Source organism: Glycine soja, chromosome 15 (assembly GCF_004193775.1).
Source record: "Glycine soja cultivar W05 chromosome 15, ASM419377v2, whole genome shotgun sequence".
In the NCBI taxonomy this organism is placed as follows: domain Eukaryota; kingdom Viridiplantae; phylum Streptophyta; class Magnoliopsida; order Fabales; family Fabaceae; genus Glycine; species Glycine soja.
The window spans coordinates 7,863,169-7,882,523 of record NC_041016.1 but is presented as its reverse complement, the minus strand read 5'-3'; the positions used below and the strand labels follow the sequence as shown (position 1 = coordinate 7,882,523).

The following is a 19,355-nucleotide window of genomic DNA, read 5'->3' as shown; positions in this document are numbered from 1 at the left end:
CAAAAGTTAAAATGAGAATTCTATAAAATTAATGAAAATACTCTCTTCATTTCAAATTTTTTTATGTTCAAATTTTTTTCCACACAAATTAAGAAAAACAATAAACAAGCTAATTAGTATATTTTTACTAAAATATCCTTAATATCTTCACAATTGCTATAAATATATTATTAATTATTTTAAAATTTATTTTTTATTTGGATAAAAATTATAATACTTCATTAAAAATTGAAACAATTTTTTTAATGTTAAAATCAATCTATTTGAAATAAAAGGAATAGTAAATTAAGGATTTGAAATTTTTTAAATACATAGCATGTAAATATTTTGTATGCATTTAAAGTCGAATATGGAATATTCAAGTCACATATTTTCAAATTAAAATTAAAAATGTATGTTGAATATCGAATATATGATTTGCACATTTATGATGTTCTCGCACAACTATTTTAAAATGTTGTTAGATCTTAATGTTAGTTTAATCGTTGGAAACGATGCAAGTAAATTCAGTATAACTATGAATATCAATCAATAGGAATCAATATCAAGAACAATCAATATATAACTATGAATACAACTTAAGGTTCCTCATATTCATGTTTTTACTTACACAACTTTTTATTTTTTTTATAACTGACACAAATTTATGAAAAATACATAACCTTGAAATTGCTGATTATGTTAGGTTCTGAACAAAAAGTAGTAGTACAAATGTTGATAACGACCTTTTAGTTGTCATTCTCATCCAATTTAAGTAACTATCAATGCTATTAAACAGTATCGAATTTATCATTCAATGGATTATGTGGGTTGAAAAGTAGATAGATATATCATATAGTACGAGAGAGACGACTTTCATTTTTTTAATGAGATATATAACTTACCTTTGTTATTTTAAAAAATTTAAATATATTTTTATTCTCAAATATCTTGAAATGTTCCATGAAAAAAATATCTTGAAATGTTAGATTTAGTCCTAATAAAAATTTAATACAATTTTAGTCTTACATTCACCCAAAAACACATTTTTTAGTCCCCAATAAAAAAACTAAAATTATATCACTTTTACTAAATATAAGGATTAGGATTAAAAACACATTAAAAAAACCAACATTTCAAAAAAATTTAAAGGGTAAAAAAATATACTTTATCCTTAAAAAATAATAAAAATACACTAATCATGGTTGGGATATAATACATACTTTAATTACTTGTACGACTTTATCTTCTCTATCGTATTTCATCCGCAAGCACAACTTACCTTAACATAAATTATATCCTAGTTTGGTAATTGTCATATCAAATCTATATTTGTTAAAACTTCTCACAAAATGCTTTGATGTACCTCATGAAGGGTGCTAGATTTTGTAAAGAGAACTGAAAATGATGAGAAGAATGTGAACTCATGTGCAGTCAATCATTCCCAATGGCATCTTCACTATACCAGTATGAAAGCTCGATAATTTTAACTCAGTTTGTTTTACAAACACATAGTTGGTGTCTTGTCCACATAAACTCATGGACCTTAAGTTGCCTATAAACAGCAACATGAAAATTAGCTTTGGATATACAGGTCACAAAAGGACTTGTTACAAAATCACACAGCTGCAGTAGGAAAAAAAAACTTAGCTCGATAGTCTTTCAATTTCCTTGATGATAAACTCCTTTCCCTCCTCAAATTGTTCATCTTCTGAACCTGAAAGGTGAAAGAGCTCATACCCGTGACTTAAAGGTGAACACTTTGATTTAGGTGTTCAGAAACTGAATGGAAATTCAGAACAACATTATGTAATCGTAGGTTTCAAATCAAGCAATTACTGAAAGTGTTATAACCTTTTCCTGGGGACAGATTATGAAGCAATTCTAGTGGCTTCTCCTGGTTTTTCGACAAAATAATTTTTACTTCTCGAGGCTTATTAGGATTAGCAATGAAAACCTGAATAAACATGTGAGAAAAGATCAAAACAAATACATAATCATCTCCAGTTCTCCACAACAAAATCTTATGTTGTAGTGTATATTTCTTCAGAAAAAAAAAGAACATAAAACCTTTGTCAACTAGATTAAATGTACAGACAATATATTTATGTAATCTGCCATCAACCAAATTCCCAAAGCATTGCTACTAACATGGTAAAAATACAAGATTCTCCAGTTCTCAACGGATGCCAAACTTTACAAAGAGGGTTGAATAGCCCCATTTACGATATATTAGCAGGCATGATCTGGTTTGAATCCTTACATCCACTAAAGGATAAGCTCATTGCATAACTTAAAAGCATGAAGAGGAAAATTCCTTGAAAATGTGGAAAGCTGATAACTGAATATTTTTACTTGAATCCTGCTCAACCCCAAATATTACAAATAAACACAGTTAGCAGAAGATAGAAAGATAAGGTAAAAAAAACAAAAGCAATGATTTTTAAGGAAACTTGAAAAAACATGCATAATATAGCTCCAGATGTTCATCATTGCATTAAAGATTAATAATAGCATTGGCTGTTTAGTGCTTAGCATGCCAAGCAGGTAGTGTACAATAACAACCACAACCACACTTTATCCTAATAGGTGAAGTAAGTTACACAAATCAATTGACACTTGGCTCTATGGTTAGACCTGGGTTTGTGTTTACTGCTCCCCACCCACCCACCAAATCTTCATCTACCCCTTTTAAGCGAACAATATTCCATTTAGTCCACTTTTCTCACTGAAGCCTTTATTAGTCCTTTTCTCACATGAACCAACCACCTTTGGAAAATTTTCACCACCATCTACTAAATAGGTGCTAGTTCCGCTTTCTCTTGGATTGTGCATTACCCTCACCTTTTAACTTTCATTGGCACTCCATTGCCAAGTAGTCATTACCATCGAACATCCATAAACACTTATATTTGTGATTTCTAGTGGTAATGATGTACAGGTGTCAGTGTTTTCAATGGCAGATGACAGAACATCCGGAAGGCCAAAACTCCGCCATATAAACACACCATTGCACCTTATGGTGGGCCTCCCTTCACAAATTGCCTATGACAGTTGGCAAAAAATCCTCCACACCATTCCGCCACGGCCACTATTTAACACACCCAGGTGTATATCTCAATTTTCACACTAATAATATTACTGCATTACATATAACCAAACTGACCAGATGTTGTTAATCAACTATGAAATCATCTTAAAAACCATGAATTATCAAAACAAAATTTGTTCAAACAGTGTTTCTCTACTTGATAAATCATTTGAGATAAAGCATACCGCAGAAAATTGGAACTGAGGAAATTACATGCAATTGGTTGTTATGGTAGTGATAAAAAACAAAAAACAGTAAAACAGAGCTATAAGATAAAATACTCTTCACTATATGTGCAAATTGCAGCTAACAGAGAAACCAAGCTATACAACACTTAACAGAAACAAGGAAAATGTTCAGTTGTGCATAGCATATGGCATATATCAGGAATAGCGTAGCAAGTAAACGCATAAACTGAGCATATCATGTGAGCATGCCCATTAGTCATGGGTAGAAAGGAGAATATCAAACAATTACACAGGGTTATGAGAAGTTATACCCTCAGCAATGTCATCATGACTTTCAAGTATCGAACTTCTAAGATGAACTGTTTCATTATCTGAGAATTAGGAGATTCCAAAAGAAATTCCGAGAGAAGCTAAAATTCATAGAAATCTAATTGTTAAAATCACAAATAAAAATAAGACCGGGAAACAAAAACGTCGAAAATTGTTGCCAGAACAAACCTTCAAAGACTGCCTCCTTGTGACATAATTAGGAGATGTCAAGAATTTCTCATATAGATCAAAGAACTGGGAACTGAAATTTATAATTCAAAAGTAGAAAGTAGTTTTGCTGAACAATCTACCTCTCCATGAATAGTCAAATTTATAAATTGAAAATTTATTTATTTTATTGTAATCGATCACAGTATGAATATAAATATAAAAATATTCAAAACGGAGAGGCAGGGGAAAAGGAACCGGCGAAATGTCACCCACAGATAAGGAAAGGCGGTAACATATCAAACCGTACCTTACGCAATTGGATCTGCTTTTCTTTTCTGCTCTTCTGCCGCTTGATGCAACCTCGACCTGGAAACGCTCGTTTTGGCAAAATCTGAATCTGAAGCATTGGAATTTGGAAGCGATTCGATTCAATTCGATGCGAGGCCACGATTGGATCAACACGCTGATCCCCGACGAGCTACTCATCGAGATCTTCCGCCGCCTGGACTCGAAGTCGAGCCGCGACGCCGGCTCCCTCGTCTGCACGCGGTGGCTCCGCCTCGAGCGCTTCACACGCGCCGCCATCTCCTCGCCGCGCGTTTCTCCAACGTCACCACCGTTCACATCGATGAGCGCCTCTCTGTTTCAATCCCCGCTCACCTCGTAAGCTCTAATTTCCCTTACTTCACTCCCAGATTTCTCTCTCTGTTCTCTGTTCCTTAATTTCTCTGTCTAATTGTTTCTTTCCCTTCGTTTCTCGCAGGGGAGAAGACGCGCGAGCGGCAATTCCTCGGTGAAGCTGCACTACGTGAATGATAAACACGGCTCTGCCTCTGACCAGAGCGATTTGGATTCACTCTGTATATCTGATTCAGGTTTGACTGCTCTCGCCGAAGGCTTTCCCAAGCTCGAGAAGCTGAGGTTAATATTCTGTTCAAACGTCACTAGCGAGGGGTTGTCATCGCTAGCAAGGAAATGCACTTCTTTGAAATCCTTAGACATGCAGGCATTTGTTTTTTTAGTTCTCTAGCTAATTCAATTTTGGTTTGCTGTTGCAATTGTTTTGTTGTGTTTATCTATTTGGTTTGAAGCTGTTGACTGTGTGTTTTTACAACATTTCGTTTACTTGGAACGTAGTGTTTTCTAGCCTTGTTGTGAAATTACATCAGTGAAGTTGCTTATCTTTTCAATAATAATACTACACTATAGCTTGAAATTACACCATAACATTTTTCTTATAAAAAAAGGAACGGATGTAGTAATAATAATCTAAGTATGTAAGTGTATGCTTTGAAGTTTGAAATGAAGGTTTAGGCTATGTTTGGTTTAGCGTTTGGCCTCCTTTAACTTGGGTGAACTAAACTCAGTTTGGTTATACGTTTGGGTTTTTTACAAGTATGTTTGCCAACTTACATTTGGCTTGAAAAAGTTTCAATTTGAAGCAATATGGATGCTTTTGCAAACTCAATTTGTCTTGTGAAGCATTGGAACTTGAGATGTCAATATCCTTTTATCCTATTAGTGCATCTTTGCCCTTGCTGCTCTATCAATAGATATAACTCAATGAGTAGTTTGGCATGCGTTATGCATATTCATCATTTTAATCAATGAGATTTTCCTTTAGGGTTGCTATGTTGGAGATCAAGGTCTGGCTGCTGTTGGACAGTGTTGCAAACAACTTGAAGATCTGAATCTGCGTTTCTGTGAAGGCTTGAATGATATTGGTTTGGTTGAATTAGCATTGGGTGTGGGAAATGCATTAAAATCTCTTGGAGTAGCAGCTTGTGCCAAAATAACTGACGTTTCAATGGAAGTTGTGGGATCACACTGCAGATCCCTTGAGACCTTGTCATTGGACTCTGAGTTCATCCATAATAAAGGGGTGCTTTCTGTGATTAAAGGATGCCCTCATTTGAAAGTTCTAAAGCTGCAATGTATTAATCTTACAGATGATGTTCTGAAAGTTGTAGGCGCTAGGTGTTTGTCTTTGGAGTTATTGGCTCTATATAGTTTTCAGAGATTTACTGATAAGTGAGCTTCTTTCTCATCATTGCTTTTTAAGATTTGTTTCATTTGACTACGCTTGAATAGTTGAATTCACAAACAAACACATGCACTGGGCATAGTACAAATTCATATTTATCTTATTTTCTGACTTTGATCAACCATTTGTAGAATTTATCAGTTCAAAAGAGCCATTCAAATTTTTTTAATCTTTTTAAAATTCTGTTTTTTGATAAGGTCCAATGACATCAATTGATCCATTTTGTCAAACCTATGTAGTGGGGTGAGACTTGATTGCTTTTGTAATTTTTTTTTTAATTTTCCTTTTACATGATCCTTAAGGGTGCAACCTTTTTTTTGTGTACATATGGACACAATGTTTTTCATGTCTCTAACTATTAATTTTGCATTCTGATAATAATTCTTTCAATTTTTTTTAGTTAGTAATACTTTTTTTTAATAATGTCTACATCCAGGGGTTTGTGTGCTATTGGGAATGGATGTAAGAAGTTAAAGAACTTGACTTTAAGTGATTGTTATTTTCTAAAGTGACAAGGGTTTGGAAGAAATTGCTACTGGCTGCAAGGAACTTACTCATCTTGAAGTGAATGGATGCCACAATATTGGAGCTTTGGGGCAAGAATCAGTTGGAAAATCTTGCCAGTACGTTTTTCTTTATGCCAAATTGTCTCAAAATGTTATAGATGCACAACTCTTTTATGCAACAAACTCCACATTTAAGAAAGAATCAGCACATGGAATGGGATAACTGCTCTGGAAAGAAGAAACACAATGAATTTTATGTTTCTCTATCCAACATCTGTGATGATAATTAATTAATCTTGTGGTGTCTTGCTTTTCCTTACATGCATTTTTGTTTTTCTGTGTTTTTATGCACGCGTGTTTGTGTGTAACTGTATGCATATATCGTTATCCACCTATGTTGCTGTACATGCATTCTTAAAATCTGATTAAGTATTTTTTTCTAGTGTAAGATGCAAAAACATCATCACACATTTCTACCTCTCACAAACTCCATGTGAACAGGGACATTGTTGTGTGCCTGTGTAACTGCATGCCTATATTCTTATCAACCTATATTGTTGTACTTGTACATGAATTCTTAAAAGCTTATTACGTATTCCATGTGTAAGCTGCAAAAACAAATGATAAAAAATATATATACATCACACATATCTACATCTCCCAAACTCAATGTCAACAGGAGAGACTGTTCCTATTGACATTGTTGTGTGCCCTGTTGGTACTAGTAACAGCCCTTTTCTGATGCAAAGAATGTGAACATGAAGATTACTTCTAACAACCTTTTCTCTGAACACTGTTGGTGATGCTAAGAGTCTCACTTTGGTGTAAGACACTATACTCGTTGAACCACATGCTTTTGAATATTTGGCTAAAATTCACACCAGCATGTTAAGACATCATTAAAAATTGTTTTGACTAGACCTTGGGGATTTGATTTGTGTATTTTAGTTATCAAGCTTGTTTGAACTTCTTAGTTTATCTTATCATCCATCTTATTCTTATCAATCTTTTTACAAACACCACTTAAAGGTTTTTAACTTCTAAAAGAAAAAAGATTAAGGCAATGTTTGGTCCAGTTTCTTTTCTTGCATTTCTTCTTTAAAGGAGAAGATGCTTCAAATACATTTTAAGAAAAGCTCTTCAAAATTTAAGAGCTTAATTTTTATAAAAGAAAAGCCAGGAAAAAGTAGCTTTATTGAAAAAGCTAACTGAAGTAGCTTTGAAAAATAACCTGCATACCTCAGCCTCTCTTTCCTCTCATCTTGAACTAGTCAGTGTGGAACACTGAAATGAAGCTTTTATTTTGAAAGTAATTTTTAAGTTAAAATACTTAATTTTTAAAGCCTTTATTTTTTATCTTTAAATTTGAATTAGCTTTTAAGCCAACAAAGAAAGTTGGGCCAAACATAAATGTGACAGAAACATATTCATGCTATGGCCATGTATTTGAATATTAGCTAATGATATTGACAAATATTTGATGTCCAAATTTCTTAATGTTAGATTTTCCCATTCGCTTTCATTAGTGATGCTAATCTTAGCTTTCTATTGCATAGACATCTCTCTGAGTTAGCGTTGCTTTACTACCAAAGAATTGGTGATGCTGGCCTTCTCCAGGTTGGACAGGGATGCAAATTCTTGCAAGCGCTTCACTTGGTAGATTGCTCAAACATTGGAAATGAAGCCATGTGTGGCATAGCTATTGGCTGTAGGAATCTAAAGAAACTTTATATCCGTCTCTGTTATAAGGTATTGTCTGCATTTCACGTTTGGTTTTCTGTGAGAAAACGCCATTCTGTATGTGTAATTCCATTTTTGGCTTCAAATTGATGTTTTTATTTTGGATGTCTCACTCACTTTCAAAATGCATTCTGCACCTCGTAACCTAGGATAACTGTGTTGAGTCATTTTGACTAGAATTAATACTGGCACACATTAGGCATGCTTCTACAATTTTGTCCTTAATATTTAAATATTTTAAAATAGTTGTTTGTTCTTTTGGTGGGTTCATATTCAAAAGTAATTTCACGTCCTTAACACAATTCAAATAAAACTCATTCTTATTTTTAGTCAAACATTTCCAAATACAAAACTTAGTTTTTAAAACGCATTTTTCCCAAAAGAAAATATATTGATTATAAGCACAAGGGGTACCTAAATCCATATCCAAGAGGATTATAAAACAGATCACATTTAAAAGGTTATTTACTATTTTTACCATCCTCAAAATAAAAATAGTTAATAACCCCATATACAAAAAACATACCCGCCGTGGGCTACCAAACCAACCCCAACAGCATTGAAATGTCCCACTAACTACCCATAAATACCAGCTGCCAAAACCGGACACAATTAACCATCCTCTGTCAACAAGCACCAAGCACCAAGCATTTAATACTGCATCTATATATATTTCCCCATCAGCTATAAATGATTCCTGCATTCCTTACCCATATCACACATAAATCATGCAATATGAGCGCATATATCCAGCTTCCCACAGCACGTAGTCGTAGACCTTTAACATACTGCAACTCAATTCCCTCAATATCTCAAGCACGCCGCATAATTTGAAGACCAAAGTGTGAGAGAATAATTAAAGGATTGAATCTTACATTTTATCTAAAGTCCATGCCATGAATTCCACTTGCTCTACCACTTCCGACTCAACAAATGACCCCTCATTAAAAATACATTCATTCCTTTTTTTCCAAATGCACCATAAAGTTGCACACCACTCCGCATACCATTTTTCCTTTGCCTCCTGCTGCCTGCAAAATGATCATGTTGCCATATATGAGATATGACGTTGCTTGGACAAACTGTAGACAAGCTTAGTCAATTGTAACACAACTTCCATATTCTATCCACCTTTGGGCAAGTGAAAAGGATATGGGAGCAAGTTTCATCTTCAAATTGGAAAAACGGGCACAATAAACTTTGCTCCTCCCCAATGGCATTTCTTTTATTAAGATTATCTTTTGTTGGAAGTCTATCAAGAATTTCTTTTGTTGCTTTGTCACCTCCTTTTGTAGTGCTTTCTTTAAGATTCCTTGATAATCGGATGACCACTTTTATTTTTTTTCTCTGGGCTTTTAAGCCAACAAATATCAGGTTGTTCTGATAGAAGGGATACACTGCATTTTATCATAATTGATTCAATGAATTCTGAGCAGTGGTTATATGCCATTATCTTTCAGGTTTTTTGTAGCTTTTAAAAGATGGCATAATTATGCCTTTATTATGCCAATTGTGTAAGTTAGTTGTGTCCTAGTTCAGTGCTTCTCTTCCATTTTAAGCAACAATTTACCTTGTATTGATTTTTAGTATAAATGGTGTGATAGCCATTGCAAGGGGGTGCCCTCAACTCTTTTATTTGGACGTGAAAGTACTGCAGGTGTGTACTGACGTCTCTTTTTTTATACCCAAAGCAAAGCAATGTAGTTTTTATTTAGTTTATTATAGCCTTTATCATTTTTATTTTACTTATCATGCATATTTTATTAGCTTGTAAAGGAGACATCTCAATACCAAAACCCTTTAGAATGTATATTAGCATGAATGAATGTTCTCTGAAGTGACGGAGGTTACTTTACTTCAATAATGTTGTAGAAACAGAATTACTGATTAGTAAATTAATTATTAATTATTACTAATAATAATAACATTTTCTATTCCTACACATTTTATTTCGTTTTGATTTCCTCTTTCTTTTGAGGTGAGCATCTTCACTATAGTTTAATGTCTTCTGGATTCTTTAAAGATTCTTGTTACATTTTTTTAAAATTTTGTATCTGATTTTGATATCCTCCACCCTCCCACACCTCCACTTTATCTCACCCTCTTTTCTGTGAAAAAAAAAAAATCATGGTTACAATGATGACAAGTTTACAAATGACAACTTGCAATGCGTTTCTTCTTTTTTTTTTATAATTTGTTCAATTTGTTGCTATGTACAACGGCAGAATTTGGTTGATATAGCTTTAACAGATGTTGGGTTAGCCCGTCCTGTAAAAAGATAATGCTTGAATCATGCCACATGGTTTATTGCTATGGTATAACTTCAGTTGGAGTAACCACTGTGGTTTCTAGCTGCCCTAACATAAAAAAGTTCTTGTTGAGAAGTGGAAGGTTAGCCAACGTACAAAGCGTCAAGCAGGCACAGTCATCTCCTACTTGTGTGTGAACCTTTAGACCTCGTCGATATAAATGTATACCTCCAAGTTTTTTCACAGTTTAATGCTTAAATGTAAATAAAGTCCCTAGTTATGACAATTGGCACAATAGTAGGATGCATGGTTGTGCATGTACTAGTGACCTTCATTATAGGGTGATGAAGTTTTCTCTTGTACATATTCTCATACAGGAGTCATGACTTTATTATAGGAAAAGTGAAAAATATAGGAGTCAATAGGCCTAGATAAATAAGTGCTGCTTTTAGTAACGTATTAATTGTTTGTTTAAAAACAATAAATCTTAAAAATGTTTTTTGTCTCTGTATTTGTTTTGTAGTTTTGGTCCTTAAAAATATCTATTGTTTCTTGCTTGCTAAAGATAACAGGATTTAGGTATACTAAGGGTATGTTTGGATTGGTGTTAGAGGATGAAATGGAATGGAAAGGAGTGGAAGGGAAAGTTGTTCTTTGGTTTGTAAAAATTGGAATGAAACAAAATGGAAAAGTTGATTAATCATATCCATTTTATTCCATTGTTTTACCCCAATTTCCTTTCTTCCAATTTTGAGGTGTCCTTGATGGAGAAAAGATTTTAAATTATAAAATAAGTATTTTATCTTTGTAAATTTTATCTTAATCACTAGTCTCTTAAATATAATAGATTTAAAATAAAGATAATATAGCAATCAAAATGAAAAGATAATGAGGAACCACCTTGCAGACTGATTTATATCGTTTTACATGATATTTACATGAGTTCATGGGAAATTTATAAGAAAATGAAAAGATAATGAGGAGATTCATGTAATAAATGTTTCGTTATTCTCTATTTGTAAAGTTGCACGAATTGTCTTAATTATTTGGGTTTTTGAAGGTTAAAGAAGTGAATATAGTAGATGTACTCCACGTTTTATTGGTTGTGTTTTTGGGTATCTCCATTGCTTGGCAAAGAGGTTTCAGAGAGCTCATTGTTGAATCGGATTCCTGATGGTGATTAAATTTCTTACGGAAGGGTGTTTGGTGTCCCATTTGTGTTATTCTTTGGTCCAAAGTATTGAGGGATGCACTAGTTTAGGGGGGAAATTTTGTGCGGATGCATGTGCTCTGAGAATGGAATCAAGTTGCATATAGTTAGGCCAAGTTTGGATTCTCTTGAAGGACATCTTAAGATCCTTAAATTTGTTGCTGCCGTTTGGCTGATGTAACCTCTGTAGTCTGTCTTTCCGGGCAGCTTTTAAGCTTTGTTTTGGGGTTTTTCCATTACTCCACCAAAAAGATGTATTCCACATTCAAAGAAATGCCTTCATCCATAATGTATTTTTTCAAGGAAAAATATTTTTTAACAATAACATACACAATTAAGCCATAAAGAATTTTGAAAAATATAGAATCAAAATATTTAGTTATAATAAGATAAGTATAATTCATTCTCAAAATTTAGATTTTATTTTTTTAATAAATAAAAATGACACAGTATTCTTTAAGAAAAACTAAATTAAATATACTCTTGATAAAAATATATTCAAATTAACAAATATTCTATGCCTTAGCCAGTGAATCATTAAGGAGGTTAGATTATAGTCCATTTAAGCAAATTGAAACAAATTGGTGTGAACTAGATTCAGAATATCCCACCTTACAAAAAAAAATCAAAGAGTAAAAGAAAAATTGGTGGAAGTCTAACACTTTACTGAATGAAGAATAAAATAAGGAGATGATAGATAAGACGACACATATAATTAAAACAATAAGAGTAAAAGAAATCTGTGATTTAAATGTCCAAAAGAAAAAGGTGTAAAAATTTATCACTACCTTGAATTTGTAGAAAAAAGTTGAAAAGACAGAAATAAATAATATATTTGTATACTAATTAAGAGAAACAAAGTTAATCCAAAAAATTTAAACATTGAATTACATTTTTAAAAAGAAACTACCACAAAAGAATAAATGACTCTAGTCCCTCACTTTCCCCCTGTTGAGTGGTGTTTTAGTCTAGAACTAAAAAAAATTAAAAAAAATCCTCCACGCTATCTTTCCTACCAAATAATTAATAAATACTTTATCTTATCCATCTTTCTTTGTATTCCTTATCCATACACACCCGCACATTATAATTGAAATTAAAACAATGTTTATCCCGTCATTAATTGAAAGCCATAAATCCCACACGTTACTCGTGTTAGGTAATTATTTTGATGGATTTTTTAACAAATAGTCTTATGTTATTTTTGTCTAGGACCGACCATGCGTATATATCCAGATACTACTATATTAGACGTTCCATTAATTAATTTAGGTCGAGTCGGAATAAAATGGATCACTATTGGACAAAGCTCACGTCTAACTAATCTGATATCTTGGCTAATGAGTACGGCAACAGTGTCTAATTGAAGCAACTATGTTAGCTGAATAATTTTATTCTTATCTTCATTAGTCCATTTTTGTAAACTGAATCCGTGACCCCAGTAGCAGGATACAAGCATTATTTACGTCACGTTATGTACATGTATTATACTCATAACACAACAACTTTATAATAATTATATAATATCTATATTAAGATTCACTCCTTTCCTAATCTCAGTACCAATCCTTACAGACAGCTCTAAACAATACTTAATGGCATACTAGAAGATTCTTGTCCCCCTATAGATTTACCATTTGTTTTCCCAATACACTAATATATATACTAATGTAGATTAATGTCTTAATCCTATTTATGTTTGGGTTGGGACATACAGAATCTTAGCAGGTAAAAAGTTTTCCGCAAAAGGCCATGACTTCTAATGCATGCCATGCATTTTGAGACAGCTATCAACTAAAGGGTTAAAAAAAAAAGGTGAAGAAATCTAATAGATCAAACAAACAGAACAAAACAGAGTTCATGTTATGATTTCAATATAGGATTTCTAATTGATAATATGCACATGCCTAGCTATTTAATTGTTTTTTTTTTTTTAAACAAACCTAGTAGCTACTTTGTTAGTTGTTTTCTACATTAAAAAATGAAACATAAGATCATAGTCTAGGTACTCTGATTTTTTCCATATAATTAAAACTAAACATTTAGCTCCAAAACAATTCAACATTTAAAAATGAAGACTAATAAGGATTAAGAGTTCCAAGGCATAGATAATGTTACCCTTTTAAGATACATGGTATGACCCATGAGAAAACCTAGTCACATTTAGTTCTATTGCCCCTTGAGAGGGGGATATATATTATTAACAATGCTATTAAAGCTTTTTCAATGTCCAAGAGATTTGCTTTTCAGAAACCTAGAAATTAATGGATGTTGGGAATAACTTGGAGTCAGGGATGTAGAAAGTTCAATTAATAAGAAAAGAATATTACTACTATTAATTAACCATGTAGTAAGCTTTATGAAGAGGACAGATAGTTTGGAGCAGAGGGAACATGATGGCCTCCACGCTGACTTGTATCCGTGCCAACATGCCTCAACCTCTCTCTGACATTATCAATTGCTTCAAAGGCATCTCTTGGCTCTGTCCTTGAGACAGATATGAAATCTCATATCTGTAACTACAATTTATTTTCATATTCATAATTACTGTTTTTTATTTAATAATTTCATGTGGCCTTTAGCTATATCATAAATGTTTTCTATTATCAGCAATTCACCATAAAGTCCATGGATTCTATGATGTGGTAGTTTTCTTCCTTTGTTAATATTTTCCGTAAAATTAAGATTTAATTTCCCATACTTATGTTCATTGTTAAAGAATTTATTACTTGAATTGTTTAACAATGAGCACCATCATGGTTAAAGGGGCCAAATTCAAGTAATTAATTCTTTAACAATGAACATAAGTATATGAGTTTGCTACTAAAGAGGTTAAATGCATTTGCTTAGTGTAACCAGCACATATGAAATATATATGTCATCCTCTTCAAAAATATCATGGATGGCATTATGTAGAAAAATATTTGGCCACTCACTCAATATGAGCTTCCTCTTCAGCTATACGCAGTTTGATGCAGTTCTAGGTTTCATGGTTGAGTAGAGCAGCCATTCAGATATATTTCCGATTTGAATCTTGAGAGTTGAAGCTTTGAAAAATATATGGCCCTTTCATTACTCAAATAGTTTTATTTTGTTTTTGCAGTTAGGTTCTAGGATTGCTTAATTCCATGTCTTGTTTCCTTTTTTTATAAAATTAAAACAGTATAATAATGCTTACCACTTTATTCATTCAGATTAATTATAGCAATTAAAGAAGAAGAAAAAATTATATATATAACGACACTATCTCTCACCTTCCTTTCCTTCCCACTCTCCCTAGAGCGTGGAGCAAAAAAACATTCAAATTAGGGTGAACCGTGATGTGCTAGGCAACAAGTGCAATTCAACTGTTGGAATGACACCATGTTTATGTCAGCACTTGTTCAGATTCCACTAGTGTTAGTAATAGTAGTTGGGTATTCATAAGCTGGTTGAACAGTAAATGATAAGCTTAATTAATTAGATTTAGGGTTATATTTAATCAATTAAGATCTAGAGTTAATGCTCAAGACCTTTGTTCGGGGAAGCAAAATAACTAGATTTGAATGAAGAATGGCTATTATTGTCTCCAACTTGGTGAGATTCTGTCATGATTGGGGAAGGTGATATAAGACCAAACCTATTTGTAGTATTTTAAGTATCGCTTTTTAATTAAAATTGAAATTTACCTCAATAACGCAATAAAACTCAGGACATTAAAAGTTGATCGCCATTATCTGAAGTGAAAGTCTATTTTTGACTAAAAAAATACTACAAATAGTTCTTAAGACACTATAGCTAATTTCTATCTTACAAATTTTATAATTCTTAATTAATTAATGTGCACTACATATTATATTATATTATAATATTTATATTAGTTATTTATATTTTTTATGAACTCAATATAAATAATTTAATTTGATAAATCTATTAGAGTATCTACAAAAAATTAATATAGACTTAATAAATGAAAATCATTTGACCCATTAGTAAATAATGGAATTATAATAAATTTAAAATATGAAACCCTAAAATGTCAATAGTGTGTATGATTATTTTGCATTAAGTATTTTATGAAAATTGTATGAAGTCATATATGAAAATATTTTGCAATATATTTTTTAATATTTTCTTGAGAGTATCGATAGCATTAAGTATTATCAATTACAAAAAAAATACTCGTTAAAAGAGTTGATAAGCTAAAGTGCAAATGTCATGAAAAAACACTTTTGTACAATTGCCGCAATCGATCAATTTAGCGGCCGATTAGAGCAATGGCAAAATCTGGGCAATAGATAAAATCATAGAGCAATGGCGAGGAGATATTTGAAAGACAAAAAATGCAAATCACAATGATTCCAACAATACATGCTTGCAGAATGATAATCAGATTCAGACGTCACAGTTTCTAGTTAGAGGACAAGAGATCTTCTCAAGTCTTTAAACACCCCAAAGTTACGTCAATGAGATGCAGTCTTGGTATCTTGCATGTCATCCACTTGAGTGCTACCATATTCTCTTTTTCAGAGTGCAAACTTCAAATATCAAACATTACTGGTTTTTCTTCTTCTTTGTTTTGTTAAACAGGTAAAATTTATTCAAGAGTAAACACGACCAATTCAACCTTTAAAAAAATTACTTCATCCAATTTAGTATCTAATAAGACGCAATCATTTTCCCTATATTTTTAGCAAATGAGTAATCCTTAAAAAGTAAATTTGTACGAACTTAGTCTTTGATAAAATCATTAGTAATTCAAATTAGTCCTTAAAAATGTTAACTTATTAAGTGAGTGGAAAAACTAAAGTGTCCAACATCTATAATTCTGAAAGAATATTTGATGCATTTAAGAGCAAATCATCGAGTGATTTTAATTTTTAAAAATACGAATTAGTTACATTTACTCTGTATTTAAGATCGTAATTTACTTCTATCCCAATCCATAACTAATAGATAAGAGTCTTTTGACAAAATAGAAAAGTCAAACTAGTCGAAGCTAAATTTAATTACTTTGTAGTATGACACATAAGTTTTAAATTTGATTCTAGCCGAAAAAATTGTGGTATATTTGAATTTGAAAAAGATAAATTCTAACTTTTATAAACTTTTTTTCACCCAAACAAAAAATGCAATCATAATTAGTATGGTAAATCTTTCTTAACGTAGAATTTTTTTAAATTAACCTCTAATTTCGAGTTCAAATCTTAAATTGCAGCAATGTTAAATATTTTAGAAAAAAATTTATTGTCTATACTCTATAGTAATTGAATAAATATCCTCTCCATTTACTAGAAGCTACAAAAGTGTTGTCTTTCAATCTCTTATTAGATCCTTTTGAATTACTAATGATTTTATCAAAGACTAAGTCAGTACAAATAAACTTTTTAAGGATTAATCATTTGCTAAAAATGTAAGAAAAATGATTAAGTCTCATGCTTGTAAGCTTGGAGGACTATTTATTTTATTTTATTATATACTAAATTGGATGAAGTTTTTTTAAAAGGCTGAATTAGTCATGTTTACTCTTGAATAAATTTTACAGGTATTGTGTCTTTCTTCTCTCCACTGGATGTTTCAAATACGGGAGAGACATCGAACTCATAGTACTATTAATTTTGTCTTGTAATTCAAACACAGCCTATGGTTTATATTAAGAGAAAAAGTTCAAAAAAAATAAAAAATAAAATAAAAACAATGTATTTTATTAGAAAGTGTAATTAATGAATTCTTATAAAGATTTTCAATATAGCATTAATAATTAATAGTAGAGTAGTATAGTTGGGAAGATAGGACATGAATTTGAGTGAAGATGGTACTATGGTTGTGCGGTGAGTCGAAAGAGGGCATGATTGGGTAGGATTTCCCTGTACAGAAAACTTGCATTGTACGGGAAAGTAAACGAATAAGACAGCTGACAGACAAGAGAAAGAAGGTCACGCAGCAGAATGATGCATGCGAGAGATTCGAATTTTGCAAGAAATTAAAATAGACATGCATTTGTTTTCAAAATGATGTGGCGTGTATGGGAGGAGTATCTCCACCTTTTGGAGATAGATAGATTTTGCTCAGTGCTCCAGGTCTCACATTAAACATTTCAAGGAAATCAATTAAAATCATTTTTGGATTGGCCTCTCTCCCCATATTTTATTTCAATTGTGGGGGACTTTCTATTTTCAAGAGATTGGCCACTTAAAAGCTCAGAACATGTCTTGTTTGTTTCAAAAAATATCAGCACACCTACGAGGAATGATTCTTGTGGGAACCATATATCCTTCACAAGAATCATCTTTAGTAGATATAGATTTAATTAATTGTTTAATCTTTATATTTAAAAACTATATTTTATTGTTTGCTCTTGGCAGTGTAATTAAAATCATAACAAAATGAAGACATAAGAAGTAATACATGGGAAAACTGCTTGTATAAAACTTAAAATTAAAAATTTTAAGTGTAGAGACTAAAACAAAAAGTTAACGCAGATATAAGAACCAAATGATCAATTAAACTATTTATTTATCTATTTAATTAGTTATTTGAATTAATTTAGTTTAATATCAAAACTTTTTTATATTGTACCAATATGAAAAAAAAATCTTATTAAAAAGATAATTATTCCAAAATTAAAATTATTACTAATCATGCACTTATCCTAAAATTTTCTTAAGCATGTTCACACAATCGTCAAGATTCTACTTTGATCAGAACTGCTATATCTTAGTCTCACAATCAATTAACACCTGAGGTGGGGTACTACTAAAAAATTAATAGAATGTTATTCTTATGTTAGTTTGTTTGTTTCATTCAATAATACGTAATATTGAGTACACAGGATTAAATTCCTGTTTATCTTGCACGGTACATCATGTTTAGTTTGTAGAGGAAGATGAAAATGTCAAAAGAAAAGTATAATAAAACGAATCAGACCCACGCCAATATTAAGCTGTAACCATTAGCTACTATATAGCTAGCCAATAAAAGCCTGAGATACAAAAGATTTTGTTTTATTGAAAAAAGAAACAAAAAAAAATGATCAAATGAAGCATCCAACCACTTTTCATGGCTTCTTGGACTACTCTTGAGGGCATGCACTAAATTAGTATGAATATTATAAAGGAAGCCTTTCCAAATTTTGAGTTGCAACCTGGTGGGGTCGTGTTGAAGCAATTTGCCAAATTTTGTGCGCATGGTACAGTGATGCTCATTAGTATAGACTAGACTCTTGTAAAATGAATTTGCAAACACAACACTTATTTGTGCTTGTGTGCCAATTCGCTTCATTGTATGCTGAAATTTGCGCATGCAAGCAAGTATGGCGGCTAAAGCCCGCTTGTTCCTTGCCAACTTATGCCATTGTCTTGCAGTTAAGGGCTCAGTGGGGACACCATGTCCCTCAAATCTCATCAACACTTCAAACAAAGATGGACCCTTGTTGTGCCTTTAAGTTTTGGGACACATGTTTAGATGATGTGTGTAGCCTTGTGGGGTCATCCACGGTGGTTGTCTAGGGGGCACATAGTGGGACCAATCATGGGTTTGGGGTTTGCATTATTATGGTTATTTGGGCTAAGGAATGAGGTGGAGGGTGGAGAAGAAAGTTAAAGAGGATGTGTATGTGGCGTTTAGGCTTGTATATGGGGTTTAGAAAGGTGACTACTTTTAGTGGGACCAAACTTTAAGATTAAGAAGACGGTTTCAAGTTTCAACTCCAAACTTTTTACTCTTTTTTGAAGAAAAAAAAAATCTTTTTCTATGTCTCTTCAAATTACCCAAGTCCTTGCCTACAACTAATTCTAGGATGGGATGAGATTTTGCTTGAAACTTTCGATGTGAAAAAGGTGGGGGATTTGGATGAGTTTGAGACTTTTTAAACAAGATTTAATTCAACA

General features: G+C 32.3%; 1 protein-coding gene and 1 pseudogene across 1 annotated transcript; one reads left to right on the top strand and one right to left on the bottom strand.

Moving 5' to 3' along the window:
• Window positions 1–1,373: 1,373 nt before the first annotated feature.
• LOC114388127 (protein Mo25-like) lies at window positions 1,374–4,144 on the bottom strand. Its single transcript, XM_028348457.1, has 4 exons — window positions 4,046–4,144; window positions 3,570–3,668; window positions 1,834–1,936; window positions 1,374–1,696 (listed from the first exon to the last, which is right to left on the bottom strand). The coding sequence occupies exons 1-4, from the start codon at window positions 4,142–4,144 to the stop codon at window positions 1,626–1,628; spliced, it is 372 nt and encodes a 123-aa protein (XP_028204258.1). The 3' UTR covers window positions 1,374–1,625.
• LOC114388211 lies at window positions 4,122–9,477 on the top strand (annotated as a pseudogene).
• The last annotated feature ends 9,878 nt before the right edge of the window (window positions 9,478–19,355 follow it).

Bases quoted from the DNA above. Each gene is read 5' to 3' on its own strand.
- LOC114388127 (XM_028348457.1), bottom strand. From the start codon at position 4,144: ATGCTTCAGATTCAGATTTTGCCAAAACGAGCGTTTCCAGGTCGAGGT. The intron at 1,937-3,569 runs GTATAACTTCTC...ATGTTTATTCAG, and splicing joins TCATGATGACATTGCTGAGG to GTTTTCATTGCTAATCCTAA. The intron at 1,697-1,833 runs GTTATAACACTT...TTCACCTTTCAG, and splicing joins TAATCTGTCCCCAGGAAAAG to GTTCAGAAGATGAACAATTT.